At 38.3% G+C, this 19,826-nt stretch overlaps 1 protein-coding gene across 1 annotated transcript in view; it reads left to right on the forward strand.

The window, feature by feature from the left end:
• RFX3 (regulatory factor X3) overlaps positions 1–19,826 on the forward strand; it is a 132,916-nt gene that overhangs the window by 62,459 nt on the left and 50,631 nt on the right. Inside the window, exon 4 of the mRNA XM_067543060.1 lies at positions 5,166–5,424. Within this exon, the coding sequence (XP_067399161.1) occupies positions 5,166–5,424 (259 nt within the window). The remainder of the gene's footprint in view (positions 1–5,165; positions 5,425–19,826) is intronic.

Genomic DNA, 19,826 nt, shown 5'->3' on the forward strand with positions numbered 1-19,826 from the left:
GTGCTACAAACTCAGTCATTCTGTAAAATAACTTTTTTTGTTCCCTTAAGTTTTATTTCTAATAGTTTTTTTTGGAAAATTCTAGAGGAAAATGTCATGTAAACAATAAAATATAATGGCATGCACAGAATTTTAGTAACTGACATGCTGCGGGTGTATTGTGATGCAGAAGATGGAATGCTTCGAACTCTCAAGAAGAGAGTAGCACACACATCCAGAAACTCCCTACCCACCAAATATTTTTTTCAATATTTATTGTTTTGTTTTTTCCATACTATGCTGCAGTCTTCTTAGGTTGACTGTGAATTCTCACGGCTATTTTAAAAACTTTTGAAATAATAATTTCTAGGTCTTATATAGCACATTTCATCTTTAGATCTCAGTGGACTTTACAAAGGAGGTTGATATAACTTTTTAAAAAAAACTTCAAAAGCAACTTTAGAGGCTCCACCTTCTCATGACAATAATAGTATAGCATAAGGGTAAAAGCATAAAAAATTTAAAAGTGAAGCATCATAGCTTCTAAAGCGGTTCTGAATGGCGAGAGAGAATCCCAAGGGAGTTCATGATGGCCACAGTGTAAGGGTAATTTAAGCTAACAAGTTCTGGCCTGTGCTATTATCACGACCCCATGTATTTTGTGATTCCGCAGTTGTTTTAAAACTAATAGACTGCATAATCTAGAGAAAGATAAATTATCACTGAGCCCTGGCTCTGCTGATTCATTAATAAATCAAGTGTAAGTCTTTATTCTTTTTTAAGAAAACAGTGTATTGTCATGGCCTGTAGTGCACTGCTCAAGAGCTGACCTAGGATCTATTTCTGGTTCCAATCTCTCAGACTCTTCTGTTAAGTTAGAATGCTCAACTCCTTGAAAGGAGAGGGAAGTGTTTTGCCTTATCCACATGGAGTTCTCTAAATAATTAGAGTAGTGTTGACAAAGTGCATAGAAAGTCTTGCCCAGGCCTTGTTGGCCAGAAGGATTTTGGATGCCACAAAATATGTGGGAATGTGTTTATGAACTTTCCTGTGGTAAATGTGTCTCTAAAAGCATGTACAACTAGAATCCTAACTAAATAGTGGTGCAGCAAAGTTGTGACCAGATCCCAGAAATGTCCTGTAATATTCCACTTCTTTCTCATAATAAATTGTGTAACCCTCTTGGCAAAGTGGGTTTCATGTCTCCCTCTAGACGCTGCCCTTTAAACAGAAAAACAGGCTGCGTCTGACATTGATTACTTGTTTTCCTCCATTGGAAGAGGTTTATGCTCAGGGATCCAGGTACTTCATGGTGTAGTGGGACCAAATTCTGCAGCAGCAACCCCTAAATTCTGTGGGAATATTAATTTATTCTATTGTCACAAAATAGTCTTTGTTCCCATCCCCTTCCTGCCCTCACAAGAATACACAGAGCTGTGGCTCAGAGTTGAAAATACTCATTAATGTTACATTTGTTGATAATTTTCCACCATGGTCATTTTCAAGGATGGATTTTAGCAAAGCTTTTGATACGGTCTCTCACAGTATTCTTATCAGCAAGTTAAAGTAGTATGGGTTGGATGAATGGACTATAAAATGGATAGAGAACTGGCTAGAGCATAGGGCTTAACGAGTAGTGATCAATGGCTCCATGTCTAGCTGGCAGGCGGTCACAAGCGGAGTGCCCCAGGGGTCAGTGCTGGGGCCAATTTTGTTCAACATCTCCATCAATGATCTGGAGGATGGGGTAGATTGCACCCTCGCAAGTTTGCAGATGACACTAAGTTAGGGGGAGTAGTAGATACTGTGGAAGGTAGGGATAAGATACAGAGTGCCCTAGACAAAGTGGAGGATTGGGCCAAAAGAAATCTGATTAGGTTCAACAAGGGCAAGTGCAGAATCCTGCACTTAGGACGGAAGAATCCCATGCACAGCTACAGACTGGGGACTGACGGGCTAGGCAGCAGTTCTGGAGAAAAGGACCTGGGGGTTACAGTGGATAAAAAGCTGGATATGAGTCAACAGTGTGCCCTGGTAGCCAAGAAGGCTAATAGCACATTGGGCTGCATTAGTAGGAGCATTGCCAGCAGATCGAGGGAAGCGATTATTCCCCTCTGTTTGGCATTGGTGAGGTCGCATTTGGAGTATTGTGTCCAGTTTTGGGTCCCCCACTACAAAAAGGATGTGGACAAGTTGGAGAGAGTCCAGTGGAGGGCAACAAAAATGATTAGGGGGCTGGAGCACAAGACTTATGAGGAGAGGCTGAGGGAACTGGGCTTGTTTAGTCTGCAGAAGAGAAGAGTGAGTGGAGATTTGATAGCAGCCTTTAATACCTGAAAGGGAGGATGGAGCTAGGCTGTTCTCAGTGGTGGCAGATGACAGAACGAGGAACAATGGTCTCAAATTGCAGCGGGGGAGATCTAGGTTGGACATTAGGAAAACGTTTTCCACTAGGAGGGTGGTGAAGCACTGGAATGGGTTACCTAGAGAGGTGGTGGACTAGATGACCTCCTGAGATCCCTTCCAACTCTGATTCTATGATTTTTTATCTTGCTTGCCTAGCAGCCCACCTTAACTCCCTGGACTGCAGCTCCCATGATGGTGTTGTTCAGGTGATCCAGCTGAGCCGCCTTCTCCCTAGGTGTGCCAGGGAAGGGAGAACTAGTGGCCAGCTTCAGCAGGTTATCTCCCAACTACCTAGGCCTCAGATACTGCACTGTTCTCTGGGCTGCCTTGCTTTACCAGCCTTCTCTTCTGTCTTCTGCTCTGTGGTTGCAAGCTAGGCTCCAGTTGACCCTCCCTCACCCTGTGCTGTCTGGTTTCATGGTTCAATGTAGGCAGCATAGTCTGTCATCCAGTTAACTCACCATCTGGAGAAAGCTGGAGGGCAGAAGGCAGCAGCCAGGTAGATTCAGCAACAGCAGGGAGACAGACAGGAAACAAAATGTGAGATGCCCAGCTGCAGTAAAATGGTGAGTTCTGTGACAAAAAAGCTGAATTCAATGGCAACTTAGGAAAATACCAGATTGCTCAAACACAGAATTGCAGAGTGCACTGAGGCTCTGATTAAGATGATTGGGGTAGGTCACACTTCCCAGAGCTATTGTTTCATGTTCTCTGCAGACAGATGACACTATATTGACTTTACACTCAGCTCACATTTTTTAGGTTTTTTTCTGCAATAATAATGTGTAGAAACCCAGTTTAAAATCAATCAGATTCTGGGGCACAATTCTGCAGCAAGGGGGTGAATTTTGCAGCAAATTCTACAGACAGAAAATTGAATTTGAAAGGTCTGAGGTCAAGCCCACCTGATGATCCATATGGGGGGAAATAGTATGCAATAATATTAAAAAGCATTAGTATAATCCCTGAGCACAAGGGGGCAAAATTAAGGTACCTTTAGTTGTCACATTTCCTGATTTTTTGAGTGCTTGAATTTGCAATTTTGATTTTCTTTTAACATCAGTTTTTGTAATGGCGTATAAAATATTGAAGACTTCCCTCTTAATTTTGCACCTGTCAGTGGACTGGATATCTCGGGACATTTCTGATTAGCTACAGAGCCTTTTATATTTACATCACCAATTTGAATCCAGCCCCGTTGAGTAGAGATTTAAAGTTCTTTCCATCTAATAAATGTTTGGTGGTCCCAATATGTGACAAATGTATTGAGTCCCTACATCAAAATCTCACTATGACAGTTTGTACTAACTGGTATACTTGGAAGAAAGGTCAAGAGTACCAGGACCGTGGAGACTGAACTACTCATATTATCTTTATAGGAAGCCCCTAAGATCAGGTTTTTGACAGATTAGTGTGTGTGGGATTCTTGCTCTGCTGATGCCTTACAAATGAATAGATGACAGCATTCATTAGAGGCTGTCAAGATGCTGCCTTTCACCAGCACTAAATCTACACTTCTTTTTAAGCTGAACTTTATGGTAAACTTTAACAAGATGTAAATAAAAACTAAACTTTAACAAGATGTAAATTAGTTCATTTAAGTAATTTGAATAAATGTTATGGTGTAGTTGCACAAAGTAACAAATATGCTTAGTAAATGGCCTGAATTTTGAAGTATTGAGCATTTTTGAGGTGCCTAACTTTAGGGACACAAGTTTGAAAATTTTGGCTGTGATAGACAAGAACAATTGTAAATTACTTAATATTGGACAACCATAAAAATGCATAATCCACAAAATGGTAACACCAATAATCAATTATTACAAATGCAAAATTAAGAATAATCTGATGTAAACATTTGTCAAGTAGGTTGTAAAAAAGTCTGTAAACACCTGATTAATGAGGCACACTGTTCCTTTCACCTTAGTTTATGAAAGGAATACATTCAAGTATTAATCTTATGTGACCTTGATTTTTTTTCTTTCATGTATAGTACTTTTCACTCTGTTTATATCACTTAAATCTAGTTTTCTATCATGAGTCTATACATTTTATGCCATCTTTGCTTTTAATCTGACCCTGCAGAAATAACTACACATACTAGACTACCCATGCTTTCAGAATTTCAAACAAAGTTTTCTTCAACCTTCACTGTATTTAAAATAAATACACAATAGATGTTATAGAACTCCTGTTCAAAGGACTGTGTCTTGGTGTGCATCTTTGTGTCTTGTCTGGAGTTTAGCAGCATGCCTGGTTTACAAAATAAGTACACTGAAGGGCAAAAACTATGCACAAGAAGATTTCAGAAAGTAAAAACAGATGATGTTTCATAAGTTGCTTTAAAATGTACTAATATTTGGATGAGCCGCTCTTTCTATCCCCTCAAGCCTATCATACTTTTTTCCCTGTTTTGGATGGGGCTGATGAATTTTATCTTTCTACAGGTTATTATTAATACCATCATCCCTAGGAACCCCAGTCATAGACCAGGACCCTGTTTTACTAGGCACTGTACAAAAGCAAAATAAAAAGGTCATCCCTGCTCAATGAATTTACAAGGGTTGAACTAATACTTATTTCAGTACTTAGTCATGGAAGTCAGTTACTCAGTGCTTAGACATTGCAAGATGTTATTGTCAGTGGGGGGCAGCGGTTGTTCACCAATCTTATTTAATTTGATTGCAACTGTCGTATACTCATTTCCACAATGATAATGTTGCACTCACCCAATAAAGAATACAAATAAATATCTTTTTTTTTTTCTTCTTTTCCTAAAGCCGAACAACAACTTACCCTTACACAGAAACCCAGATGTATAGCCAAAACACCGGGGGGAATTACTTTGATACTCAAGGAGGTTCTGCACAAGTGACAACAGTGGTCTCATCTCATAGTATGGTGGGCACTGGAGGGATTCAGATGGGTGTCACAGGAGGACAACTCATTAGCAGCTCTGGAGGGACCTATCTCATTGGCAATTCAATGGAAAATTCTGCTCATTCAGTGACTCATACAACGCGGGCCTCCCCAGCTACAGTAAGTATTCAGAACTTCATAAATTTTTATAGTAAGTTTCCTGGCTCCCGTTATGCTGTCTCATGATTTTGTATGTTTTCTGTAACACATTATTTTCATTATTTCTATTTGAAAAAATAAGTAATTTTGGTCTCCATTCTACAAACACTTATAAATGTGTTTAACTTTGTGCATATGAATAACTCTAATTACTTCATTGGGCTGCTTACGTGCATAAAGCTGTGTGCATGCTTGAGCATTTGCAGGATCAGGGCCTTAGATTGTTTCCTTGAATATGTTTTTTCTTGCTTTCTTAACAAGAAATAAAGAAAGCATTACATTGCTAGGAACACTTTGTTTATATAATTGAACTTTATAACTAATAGCTCGACCCTACAGATATATGTAACTTCGTTGTATTCATTGCATTTTCTGAATCCAGTTTTGGTATTTATTTTGTACCATATTTCAAAATAGTCACCACTAGTTCTGAATAATCCTGTTACATTAATTTGTAATATTGTTTTGCTTGTGGTTAATTATTTATTTTTTCTGGTAGCTCCTAAAGGCTGTAATCAGGATCAGAACCACATTGTACTAGGTGTATTACAAATAGATGTGAAGAACCATTCTGTTACCACAATGATTGGTGACCTTAACCTATATAAACAAACAACAAGGCAAACATGGTCTTTACTCTTAAGAACTTAGTCAGTCCTGATTCTAATTAAGAAAAAATGGTTTATATTTACTGTTTCCTTGCTGAATAACCCTAATGTATATTTTTTTTTTACCTACTCCTTGAGGATATTCTGCCATGATTATGAAGATTAGCAATTAAAGGACAAGACAATTTAAATGAAGAAGAAAGAGCAAAATGAAAAATGTCCTAAGGAAGAGAATAGTGAGATGGAGCATGACTAAATAGTATTTATATATTAGTGCAAAAAGTTACTAAAAACTAAGGGATTTTAATTTTGGAGGCAGCTGAAATCAGTAAAAATCAACTAATGATATGTCAATCTTTGAAGCTGCATGCATTTGAAATGATGAGCCCATTACTGTGGCATCAGATAATGTAAATGATCTAGTAAATAACAATTAAATGCATTAATAGAAGACTTAAATGCAATATGGATTATTAAAAATAAAGGTGATATTTCCCTCTAACATTGAACGTGCCATCACTATATGGCGTTGTGAACCCTTTTATTGAGAATTGTTATGAATGAAAAGAAAACACTTAAAGAACTGTGAATCTTAGACTAAGTCATGATATATTGGAAAATTAAGAGAACAAAGATTCAGACTGCAGCAGAAGTTCTATGTATATTTTTGTGATCGCTAAAGAAAAGAGATTATATGTTGCAGCACCCATAGTATTTTCATTTTAGAAGGTGGTTCTTAAAGTAATATCACTGATAAATCAGATTTGTTTAATTAAAAAACCTCTGATCATATATTTCCCCTTCTCATGGCTTTTATGTAGAACATTTTGCATTAATTCCTTCTATAGCCCATTTCAATAAAACTGAAGAAATTCTGCATTATTGGTCTTACAGCCATTTTAGTATGACCTCTAAGGCTACAAAATAGGAGCGGAACTAGAGTAGTTTCCAGTAGACAAAAGTGAAGAGAAGGGTCTTCTACACCAGTGTTTCTCAACATTTTAAGTAGCAAGTATCCCCTAACTTCTGAAAATTTTAATAAGTACCCCAAAACTCAATTTTCCACTCTGAGAAATACCACCTTTTCCCCCTTTACCGCTGGATGACTGTATTTCTCATAAAGCAGGAGAGTTCTGAGTTCTGCAGTGCTGTGTGGTAGATCACAAAACCCCCTGCTGTTTCTCCCCCTCCTTCCTCCTCACCTTCCTCCATATAGGAGCAAAGGTTAGCGCCAGCCAATCACTATGGCCTGATGACGGGGTCATGTGGTATTCTCCTCACACAAGCTTGTGAACTTGTGAGGTATGAGCAGGCACTAGCGGCCCACCAGAGTGGATAGCAGCGCTCTCCATGGCTGTCCCTGGGGGGTGCAGGCCTGGGGCAAATCACACTGTGTGGGGCCCTCTTAAGATTTTTATACTGGTAAAATCTGGGGCTATCATAGTTGTCAATTTCACTGCACAACTAGAGCAGTGAAATTGACAAGTAAACCTGTGGGTAGAGCCTGGCTCCAGGACCGGGCAAGCTGCTGGTCTGTCTGCCTGGCTTTCTGGGCACCGGGCTTTGAGCCGGGGAGGGGAGCTGCCACCTGGGCAAGTTGCAGTCGGCTGCTACCTGGCTTGCAGCCTAGGAGGTGGGCAGCTGCCACCTGCTCTGAGCTGGGGTGGAGGAGGTTTCTGCGCAGGCTGGGACCCAGGGATGTGGGCATGTGGCAGGCAGCTGCTGCCCATCTTCAAGCCAGGGTGCGGGAGGCTGTCTCTTGGCTCAGAGCCGGGGCATGGGTGGCAGCCACCCAGCTGTGAGCCCAGGGTGCAGGAGGCTGCCACTGGGCTCCCACCTGGGAGCTGGGACTGGGCAGGATGCGGGTGGCTGCTGCCCGGCTTCCCAAAAAGCCAGTGGCTACCGTCCAAGCTGGCGGCTGCCGCCCAGTGTCCCAAGAAGCCAGCAGCTGCCAGCCAGCTTCCCAGGACTGAGGCAGCTGCTGTCTACCTCCGATCTAGGAGGTGGGACCGAGCAGGAAGCCGGCGGCTGCCACCCGCCTCCCCCAGAAGCCGGTGGCTGCTGCCGTTTCCCTTCACTGCATTTTTCGCCATGTACCCCCTGCCTGTGTCCCGTGTACCCCCAGGGGTACGGGTACCACAGGTTGAGAAACTATGTTCTACACTGAAGTAAATTGACAGGAGATGTTTCTAGGAAAAAAAATTAAATGGCAAATATTTTCTTGTGTTTTTCGCTATTATTAATGGCCTTACATTTGATAAGAACATCCCCTCTGAACCATCAAGTTTTTCCGGCTGCCTGATCAGACCAATACAGATATAATCTTGTGTTTAATAGGACGATGTCATTCTGTTGCCATATACAATAACGTCATAAATTCAGCAGTCTAAAGTGACTGCGGAATAAAATAAGTGGAAAAGATGAGCTCAGTCCTGTTGATTAAATGCAAACACAATTGAAAAAAATATTTAGGAAACATAGGAAGAGTACTCGACTTGCATTAAAATCTGATATAAATGAAAATGTTTTACTATTATGAAAGTTTCATGTTAAATTTTGCAACTAAAAACCAAATTAGAATTTTTTCCCAAATATGGAAGCATGTTTCAATATTTACAAAGGATTTTATAATATAATTTAGAATTCAACACTTGTATTTGCCATGGCAATTTTTGCTTCATATATGACAAATTGCCTTTGAAAAAAAATGCGTCTTTTAAGAGTATATACAGTTTAAAATGTGGTTTTTCCAGCAATTATATTATAACACATTAAGGCAAGCAATATTTTTTCTGTATTTTGTGATCATTTTGAACAGAAATAATTGGCCTGCAAAACTAAATATATTTTTAAGATAAATACCAATCTCAATGCCCCTGTTCTTGCTTCATGTGTTTAAAAAAGTTGTTTTAAGGGTATGGTGTGTTCCTGTGTATATTACTATAGCAAATTAGTTGTAGGTGTGCAGAAAAACAAGTACAGTTAATAACTTGCATTTGTAAAATTGCCCTTTTATCACCACGAAAATATTTCTCCTCTTACTTCCCTTGTTTATAAGGTATCTTGTATTTGCTTGAGTGCCTGTTAAGGAAACTGAATAAATTGCAAAGGCATTTCTCGCTGATAAAATGCTAAGTAGGAAATTGCAAAATGGTTGTATCATTTTTTTTATTACATTGGGCCCTTGGTATATATGTGTTCAATTGATATATACAAGGGTTTGACTGAAATGTAAAAGGTTCAGCTCAAACTGTTAGCTGATCTGAAATACATACTGAGTTTTCATTTTACTTGGAAGTTAAGGCTATACCAGCCAGTCTTTAGCAAGAGAATACTGTATTTTTATTTGCATGCCTGACTGAAGCTCACATAGCTAGAGCTCATTTCACTTGTGACCCTCATCTTAATTGCATCATCATAACGTTTTTCTATACTTGTCTAAATAATTTTTTCAAGAGATCTAAATAATGTGTATCAAAACTGTTTGTCATTGTGATAAATATGTAGCAAAGTTTTTCAAGCCTTTGGAATGAATTTATATAATTTTCACATGGAGATAAAGGTAACAGAAGCGAATGAAACTTTGCTTACTGCTACTTGTGTGTGCTCATCATAACCTCTATCACTTGTGTCATATCAGTATCTAATTCTGTTTTACCACTTGCATCAAACAACTTTATTTATTTTGCTATCATTCACCTCCATTAATCAAATCACAAGGCTTCTGTAGTAATTAACAGATTACTTTTATGAATAAGATTTTAGCTATTCCTGATTTTTTAAAAATTAGATAGATTAATTTTGCTGTCATAATATGACATTAAAGGGACATTGTCGAGTTAAAAGTAAAATGTTTTAAAAATAACCTGTACTAATGACAGTACCTTAGATTATTAAATCTAAGTGTGTGTGGGCGAGGAGGGGGAATCTAAAAAGTGTAATTTACTTTTCTTCAGATTTGCTATTTGTTTATTTACTGTTTTCTTCAAGAAAAATAGACTAGTTATTGACAGTTTTTCTTTTATTTTTGTTCACTTTCACTTTATGATTCTCATGCATCAGCATAAATCCTGAAATGTATCATCATCATGACAAATCCCAAAGGGAAGTATCCTTCTTGAAGATCTAATGAGGTCCTTAAGGTGGTCTGGATGGATGTTCAGTTTATGTCCATCATTGGCGATCATACCATGTCATCAAAGCTTTTGGAACCCATGTGATCACCAGCTGTCTAGTGGCACTCCTTGATACACATGCTTTGGTGGTCTTTTCCTTTCATGTTTGAGGACTGTTTAAATCAAATCAAATCATTTTTTGTTTTAAATCACGAAAATATATTCACATTTGCTTTGATAAAACTTTTACAAAACATAAATGTTGAGCCTACAATACTTGACAGTGTCCTTCTCAGGTTACAGCAGGAATTTTGTTAATTTTTTTGATTATCTAGAAAATATTAGCAATTGTGAACTTTTCAGAAATTCCCTAGCATAAACTCACTTGAGGGATACATCGGCAAGCATGAAGAAAGTTTGTTAGAATTTGTTACTTGTTACATTTCCTCCATTGGCATTGCTTATTTATTAAACGCTCAAATGCATTCTGTTTAGTTGTAATAATTTGCACTTTCCTATATATTAAGAGTAATATATTTTACTAAAAATCTTATGGCAGCCAGACCAGAGATGCAGCAGTAGTATGTATTTCTGATATGTTTGGTAGACCAAGTTCAGTTGAGATTAACGACTTTTTAAAATTGGTACATTTGGTTTGGACGGGTCAAGGAAAGACTCCAGTTGCATTGTTGTAGGACTGTCTTCCCCTTACTGGTTGATTGTTATACTAGTGCAGTGGTTCTTAACCTTTCCAAACTACTGTACCCCTGAAGCCTGAGTCCCACCCCCACGGGGCTGAGGCATGTAACTTAGTTTCATGGCGCCCCTGTGGCTCCAGGCAATTGCCTTTCTTGCCACCCCCAATGCCAGCTCTGCACTTGCGACCCCTCTAAAACCCCAGGTTAAGAAACACTGTACTAGTGTTTACAGTGGCATTGAAGAAGGTTGCATGCATGGTCAATCCAAGTTGGTTGATGAATGAGGTAGGAGTTGCTGAGGGCTGCAGAAGTTCAGTACAGACAAGAGAGTTAATAGGAATATCAACAGACCTCATAAAATGATAGGACCTGAGTCTCCAAACACTTCTGCTCAGACTCAAATACCTATAGACTGTCCCTGTGATAAAATAGAATTATTTTACAAATATTTTTCTGAGGTTAAAACTAAAAACAGTTTATATACGTTCTTAACAGTAAGTGTGTTACAGTGCTTGTCAGCCAATGAGAGGCTCCCATATGTCAGTCCTGGTGCTTCTAACAAGTATCAGTGTTGATCAGCAAGTAATGTGGCGCCATGCATAAAAGGCATCACCAAGCACAAGCGGTCTTCCACTCACACTGCTGGAAAATTTTTCATGTTGTAGTGCTACTAGTCCAAATGAGAGAGCACATAATATTAAAACAAAGCAAATAACTAATATATATTTTGAAGACCCATAATTATTATTGATTGTTTCTGGAAGCACCCACAGTGCATTGACACTCTACAAACACAAAAGGAGGCATGGTTCCCATCTGAAAAAAAGCTTATGCCCCTTATTTAAAAAACAAAACAAAAACATGCCCGATAGGCATATGAGGGTAGAAGAAAGGGTGGTAACAAACAAAGAAGGTGGCCCTTTGGTAGAAATACACAGTTTTAATGACACAATTAGAATTACTTAAAAATATATATAAACTTATGAAGTGTCATAGTTCTGTTTAGTCTGGGCTGATTATGTTTTAGGTGTTGGTTTGGGATAATTTTTTATTTATCCAAACAATTCAGCCATTCCCAGGTGAAATAACTTTTTTTTTCTAAGTTGGCAGTGGAATTTTTTTTAATAGCTGTATACACTAGGGATAGGCAAACTGATTCAGATAAAATATGCTGCCACAGCTTTTTTAGAATGTTTTTATAGCCTGAACTGAACTTTATTTTATTTCTCATTTCTGATTTCCCTATGGGACTGAATCCAGCAGGGCTTAAATACTGGGAGATAATGACATTTCACTTTGGGACTGAGGCATGCACAGAGTCAGATCTACAAGTCCCTATGTGAGAGCTTGAAGATTTGTGTTTTTGAGTGTGGTATACTCTTAAGTACATCAGCCACAGAGTGAAAGAGCCAACAGCAGTGAAACCCAGTGGAAAGTTTAGGGTCTTTCTGCAGAAGAAGGGAGAAAAAGAATTGGCACACTCAATAGATTGCTTCATGGAGGATTTGGGGGGAGTGATAAGCTAGCCACCCCTTGAAGATGCCAGTAAAGGAGGATGGAAAGCCACCAGTCCTCTTCTCAGAAGAGTGGATTGTGTCAGGTGGGAAGCTTAGGCCTATTGGAGGAAAGTCATCTGGTTTGGAGAAGTGAGGCTAAAGGATTGAATAAGCTTTGGATAAAAAACTTAACTTTTTAGATGCATATCTAAACACCAAACATTCTGGATGCTCACCCATGCCTAATATGTTAGGTATGTATAAATGATAAATGAAGTTTATATTCATAGGTCAGTATGTACACCTTGTGTGCTTTCAGATATATCAGAGATGTGCAGTTACACCAGGTGTCCTGACCAGTAGCTATTATTCACATTTGATTGTGAACTTCTGCTTATTTTTTTAATCGACTTGATCGATTTTAAGAAAAATCATCGGTTTTTAAGGCTTATTTGTATTTTTTAAAGTAGACACACAGAGAAGACTTCAAAGACGATCTTCAGAGAAGATTTTTAAATTTATTTTTATAATTTTTATATCTTTTGAGGATATATTTTAAAAGTTTTTGGTCTATCACACTTAAAATAATTCCTCTCCATCTTCCAATACTTTTTTGTCTCCTTTAGCAAAATTCATTATAATATGTGAAATGCTCCACTACTTCTGCAGAAAATTCTGACAGAATCTCCCTTAAATTTCATTCTTCTGTCTGTTCAAGCTTGATTTTAGAAGTCTGGGCTATTCTCTCTTTCGACTATCATGGCTGCTTCAGGCCTCTCTGATCCCAGGTCAACCTGTCAGCCTAACTCACCTCACTGGCACCACTTCCTTTTCAAAGAACAGTTGGTATATACTTCATGCTTTAAATGAGACAATATCACAAAGATAAAAACAATTATGAGCCAGATCAGCTGGAAGGAATAATTTAATTGAAAAATGTGAATGATAATTGGTAAGTGTTTGAGTATTTTACTAGATGCCCCAAGAGCCACAATTAAGGAAGAAGGCCATATTGACTTAAAAAAAACCCACCCGCCTGGTTTAAAAGGGGAGTGAACACAGTTTTAATTTTTTTTTTTAATATATAACAAATGGAAGAAAAGGGAAATTGTTATTAATTAATATAAATCAGAAGCTAGGAATTATAGAAAATTGATGAGAAGCAAAGGGACACAAGGAAAAATCTATGGTCAGGAGAGTCAAGGACAATAAGAAGGAATTTTTTTTTAAAAGTATATTAAGAACAAAAAGAATCCAAACAATGGTATTGGTCCAGTGGAAATGGAAGAATTATCAATAATGATGCAGAAAAGGCAGAAGTGTCCAATAAATATTTCTGTTCTGTATTTGGAGGAAAAGACAGATTGATGTTGTCTCATATCCATTCTACTAATATCTGAGGAGGATGTTAAACAGCAGCTATTGAAGTTAGACATTTTTAAATCAGCAGATCCAGATCACATTGCTGGAAAATTGCATCCAAGAGTTTTTAAAGGGCCATCTGAGGGGCTTGCTGGATTGTTAATGTTGATTTTCCATAAGTCTCAGAATACCAGGAAGTTCTAGAAGACTAGAAGAAAGCTAAAGTTGTTCCAATATTTAAAAAAGATAAAAGGAATGACCTGAATAATTATAGGTCTGTCAATCTGACATAGATCCTCGGTAAGATAATGGAGTGACTGATATGGGGCTTGATTAATAAAGAATTAAAGGAGGGTAATATAATTAATGCCAATCAACATGGATTTATGGAAAATAGATCCTGTAAAATTAACTTGATATCTTTTTTGGATGAGATTACCAGTTTGATTGATAAAGGTAATAGTATTGATGTAATATACTTAGCCTTCTATAAGACATTTGAACTGGTACCACATGACATTTTGATTCAAAAACTAGAAAAATATAAAATTAACATGACACACATTAAATGAATTAATATCTGGCTAATTGGTAGGTCTGATGATATAATTGCCAATAGGGAATCATCATCAAAGGGGTGTGTTTCTGGTGGCATCTCGCAGGGATCAGTTCTTGCCCCTACGCTATTTAATATTTTTATTAATGACCTGGAAGAAAACACTAATAAAGTTTGCAGATGACACAAAAATAGGGGGAGTGATAAATAATAAAGAGGACAGGTCACTGATACAAAACAATCTTGATGGCTTGGTAAACTGGGCACAAGCAAACTGTGCATTTTAAAATGACTAAATGTAAATGTATACAGCTGGAAACAAAGAATATACGCCATACTTACAGAGTGGGTGACTTTTTTGTGGGAAGCATAGAATCATAGAATCGTAGAATCATAGAAGATTAGAGTTGGAAGGGACATCAGGAGGTCATCTAGTCCAACTCCCTTCTTAAAGCAGGATTAACCTCAGCTAAATCATGCCAGCCAGGGCTTTGTCAAACCGCAGCTTAAAAACCTGTAAAGATGGAGATTCCACCACCTTCCTAGGTAACCCATTCCAGTGCTTCACCACCCTCTTAGTGGAAAAACGTTTTCCTAATATCCAACCTAGACCTCCCCCACTGCAACTTGAGACCATTGATCCTTGTTCTGTCATCTACTACCATTGAAAACAACCTAGCTCCATCCTCCCTGAAACCTACTTTCAGGTAGTTAAAGGCTGCTATCAAATCCCCCCCTCATTCTTCTCTTTTGCAGAGTAAACAAGCCTAGTTCCCTCAGCCTCTCATAAATCTTGTGCTCCAGCCCCCTAATCATTTTTGTTGCTCTCTGCTGGTCAGAAGGGACCATTATGATAATTTAGTCTGACCTCCTGCATAACACAGGCCGCAGAACTTCACCCACCCAGTCCTGTAATAGACCCCTAACCTAAGACGGAGTTATTGAAGTCCTCAAATAATGATTTAAAGACTTCAAGGTACAGAGAATCCACCAGCAAGTGATCTGTGCCCCATGCCACAGAGGAAGGTGAAAAACTCCCACGGGCTATGCTAATCTGCCCTGGGAGAAAATTCCTTCCTGTCCCCAAATATGACGATCAGTTAAATCCTGAGCATGTGGGCAAGACTCACCAGCCAGATACACAACAAGAATTCTCTGTAGTAACTCAGAACCCACCCCATCTAACATTCCTTCAGAGGCCATTGGGCATATTTACCGCTAGTAATCTATCAGTCAATTGCCAAATTAGGCTGTCCCATCATACCGTCCCTTCCATAAACTTATCAAGCTCAGTCTTGAAGCCAGCTAGGTTTGTTGCCCCCACTGCTCCCCTTGGAAGTCTGTTCCAGAACTTCATTCCCCTGATGGTTAGAAATCTTCGTCTAATTTCAAATCTAAACTTCCTGATGGCCAGTTTAAATCAATTTGTTCTTGTGTCCACATTGGTGCTGAACTTAAATAACTCCTCTCCCTCCCTGGTATTTATCCCTCTGAAGTATTTCTAGAGAGCAATCATATCTCCCCTCAGCCTTCTTTTGGTTAGGCTAAACAAGCCAAGCTCTTTGAGTCTCCTCTCATAAGGCAGGTTTTCCATTACTCGGATCGTCCTAGTAAGCCCTTCTCTGCACCTGTTCCAGTTTGAATTCATCTTTCTTAAACATGGGAGACCAGAACTGCACACAGTATTCCAGATCAGGTCTGATCAATACCTTGTATAACAATACTAACACGTCCTTATTCTTACTGGAAATACCTTGCCTGATGCATCCTAGGACTGAATTAGTTTTTTCACGGCCACATCACATTGGCAGATCATTGTCATCCTGTGATCAACCAATATGTCCTGGTCCTTCTCTTCCTCTGTCACTTCCAACTGATGTGTCCCCAGCTTATAGCAAAAGTTCTTGTTATTAGTCCCTAAAGTGGATGACCTTGCACTTTCCACTATTAAATTTCATCCTATTTCTATTACTCTAGTTTACAAGGTCTCCAGATCTTGTTGTATGATATCCTGGTGTGTCTCTGTATTAGCAATACCTTCCAACTTTGTATCATCCACAAACTTTATTAGCACATTCCCACTTTTTGTGCCAAGGTCAGTAATAAAAAGGTTAAATAAGATGAGTCCCAAGACCAATCCCTGAGGAACTCCACTAGTAACCTCCCTCCAGCCGGACAGTTCGCCATTCAGTATGACTTGTAGTCTCCCCTTTAACCAGTTCCTTATCCACCTTCCAATTTTCGTATTAACCCCCATTTTTTCCAATTTAACTAATAATTCCCCATGTGGAACCATATCAAATGCCTTACTGAAATCTAGATAAATTAGATCCACTGCATTACCTTTGTTTAAAAAAATCTGTTACCTTCTCAAAAAAGGAGATCAGGTTGATCTGGCACAATCTAACTTGTAAAGCCATGTTGTATTTTGTCCCAATTACCGTTAACCTCAATGTCCTTAATTACTTTCTCTTTCAAAAATTTTTCCAACACTTGCATACTACTGAGGTCAAACTAAGAGGCCCATAATTACCCGGATCGGTTTTTTCCCTTTCTTAAAAATAGGAACTATGTTAGCAATTCTCTAGTCATACGGTACAACCCCTGAATTTACAGATTCATTAAAAATCCTTGCTAATGGTATTGCAATTTCACGTGCCAGTTCCTCTAATATCCTTGGATGGAGATTATCCGGGCCCCCCCAAATTAGTCCCATTAAGCAGTTTGAGTTTGACTTCTACGTTGGATGTGGTAATTTCTACCTGCAGATCCTCAAACCCATTAGCCCCCCTGGCACTATCCCTAAACTCTTTGTTATCCTCATTAAAAACTGAGGCAAAGTATTTGTTTAGATATTGGGCCATGCCTAGATTATCCTTAACCTCCATCCCATCCTCAGTGTTTAGCAGTCCCACTTCTTCTTTCTTTGTTTTCTTCCTGTTTATATGGCTATAGAACCTTTTACTATTGGTTTTAATTCCCTTTTCAAGGTCCAACTCTACTTGGCTTTTGGTATTTCTCACTTTGTCTCTACACATCTGACCTCCAAGAGATATCTTTCCTTGCTGATTCCTCCAATTTTCCACTCCTTGTAGGCTTTCTGCTTTCTCTTAATCACCTGTCTGAGATGCTTGCTCATCCATCTTGGTCTACAACTCTTGCCTATGAATTTTTTCCCCTTTCTTGGGATGCAAGCTTTAGATAGTTCCTGCAACTTTGACTTGAAGTAATTTGAAGCCTCCTCCACCTTTAGATCCATGAGTTCTTCAATCCAGTCCACTTCCCTATTAATTCCCTTGATTTTTTAAAGTTAGCCCTTTTGAAATCAAAGACGCTAGTCACAGATCTATTTTTGTTTATCCTTCCTTTTAGTTTGAACTGAATTAGCTCATGGTCACGCAAACCAAGGTTGTCCTCTACAACCAGTTCTTCTACGAGATCCTCATTACTCACCAATACCAAATCTAAATTGGCATCCCCGAAGGAATCTGTCAGGTATCACACCCAGAAAAATCTGAGTCGTTTTATTACTACTATCACTAATCTTCCTTTCTATATTTGGGATATTAAAATCTCCCATAACCACACAGTTTCCAGTAGTATTTACTTCATTAAAAACATTGAGGTCTCTATCCAAATCGGATCCTGGTGGTCTGTAGCACACCCCAAGCGCTATCCCAGGGAAAGTTCTATCAGTTTTCTTCCCCAGTGTGATTTTTGTCCAGACAGACTCTGTCTTATTCATTGCATCACTTCTAATTTCTTTACAGTCTACTTCATCATTGATATACAATGCTACTCTACCACCTTTGCCTTTATTTCTGTCTTTCCTAACCACTTTTTCCTTTATTTCTGTCTTTCCTAAACAGCATAAACCCATCAATACCTGTAGTCCAGTCATGACTACTGTTCCACCATGTTTCTGTTATCCCTATAATATCTGGTTTCACTTCCTGCACTAGTAGCTCTAGTTCCTCCATTTTATTACCCAGGCTTCTCGCATTAGTGTACAAACATCTTAATTTTTGCTCTTTGACTTCTCTCACATTCCTTACACAATTCACCACAGTCATTCTACCTCCAGTATCACCTATTAGACTGGTATCTACGCCACCCTTCCTCTTCATATTCATTCTACTACCCACTGCTATATCCTTTCCTATTTCATTTTCCTCCCTCTCAATGTTAAAATCAGGCATGGAGATCACTTGTGCATCTCCCCCAAATTCCTAGTTTAAAGCTCTCTTAATCAGTTGTGCCAGCCTCCATCCTAGAAGTCTGTTTCCCTCTCTGTTCAGGTGAAGTCCATCCCAAGAGAACAGTCCTCTGTCCATGAATGCCTCCCAGTGGCCAAGATTGAATGAATGTTTTCTAAAAATATGCTCTAGAAATTGTTTTAGGGAAGCTCTATGGCCTCTGTTATACAAGAAGTCAGACACGATGATCACAATGGTCCCTTCTGGCCTTGGAATCTACATATCTATGAAATGCTTTAACTCAAACAGAAGTTACAGGCTTGATGCAGGAACTATGTGATGAAATTCCATGCCCTGTGTTATGTAGGAATTCAGACTATATGATCATAATTTAACTATTTTTTTTGTTATTTAGCCTTGTCAAAATTATGTCATTTACTTTGTAATAAATTATTTTCAATACTTAAATAAAAAAGGGCTTGCATTTCTAAAACCAAAACAACTGTCTGAAAGAGAATTGTAATGGTAAAGATTTGATTAACATGTAACAAAGGAGAGGTTAATTTTGCATGTGTGCTATTAAAGTCTAATACATGAAATCTGAAATCTTTTCTATTTCAGTTCATATGTGTATTGATTGAACTCTATTGATGCTTGTAAATTAGTCTTAAAATCTGTGGATAGTACTATAATAAGTAAGGCAATGTGGTAGGGAGAGGATCAGTGAAAATTGTCTTTGGGGAAAAAGAGAAGTGTCTTTAATCTTACAGTTAGCTTTGAATATGCCATGTTTTTATTTTTTTCCATTTTACAAGGCTAATTAATTTCTTGCTATTTTTACTGCACACTGAGTGAATATGATTATCTGTCCTCTTAATGAACTCTTAAAAAGAGGGTGGGGCTCAGAAGGTGCTTCCATGAAAGTTTTTCTATTTTACATACCATTGCCTCTATCATTTCCAATGTTTTTTCTCTGCCATAGCCACAGTTACACTTGATGCAGAACTACAATTAGATTGTAATTTTACTCCATAATACTACTACAGAAGCAGCCAAAAGTGACATTAATATACAAAGTTAAGAAAAAAAGACTGGGCAGGTGTCTTTACACATTCATATTAAGAATAATACAGCTGAATATTTAAGGGGTTATAGATAATAATAGTTTTCATTTTAAAAGGTAAAATTATTCTGAACGAATTAGAATATTTACTCAGTGAATCCTACATTATGTACACATCCAAAACTTCCATCAACTTTACTGAGATCTTTAGATGTGCAAAGAATGCTATGTCAGGAAATAAGAGTATAATCCGCCTCCATTGAAGCTAA

Source organism: Emydura macquarii, unplaced genomic scaffold, assembly GCF_026122565.2.
Source record: "Emydura macquarii macquarii isolate MOO-44397 ecotype Brisbane River unplaced genomic scaffold, CSIRO-AGI_Emac_v2 contig_767, whole genome shotgun sequence".
In the NCBI taxonomy this organism is placed as follows: domain Eukaryota; kingdom Metazoa; phylum Chordata; order Testudines; family Chelidae; genus Emydura; species Emydura macquarii.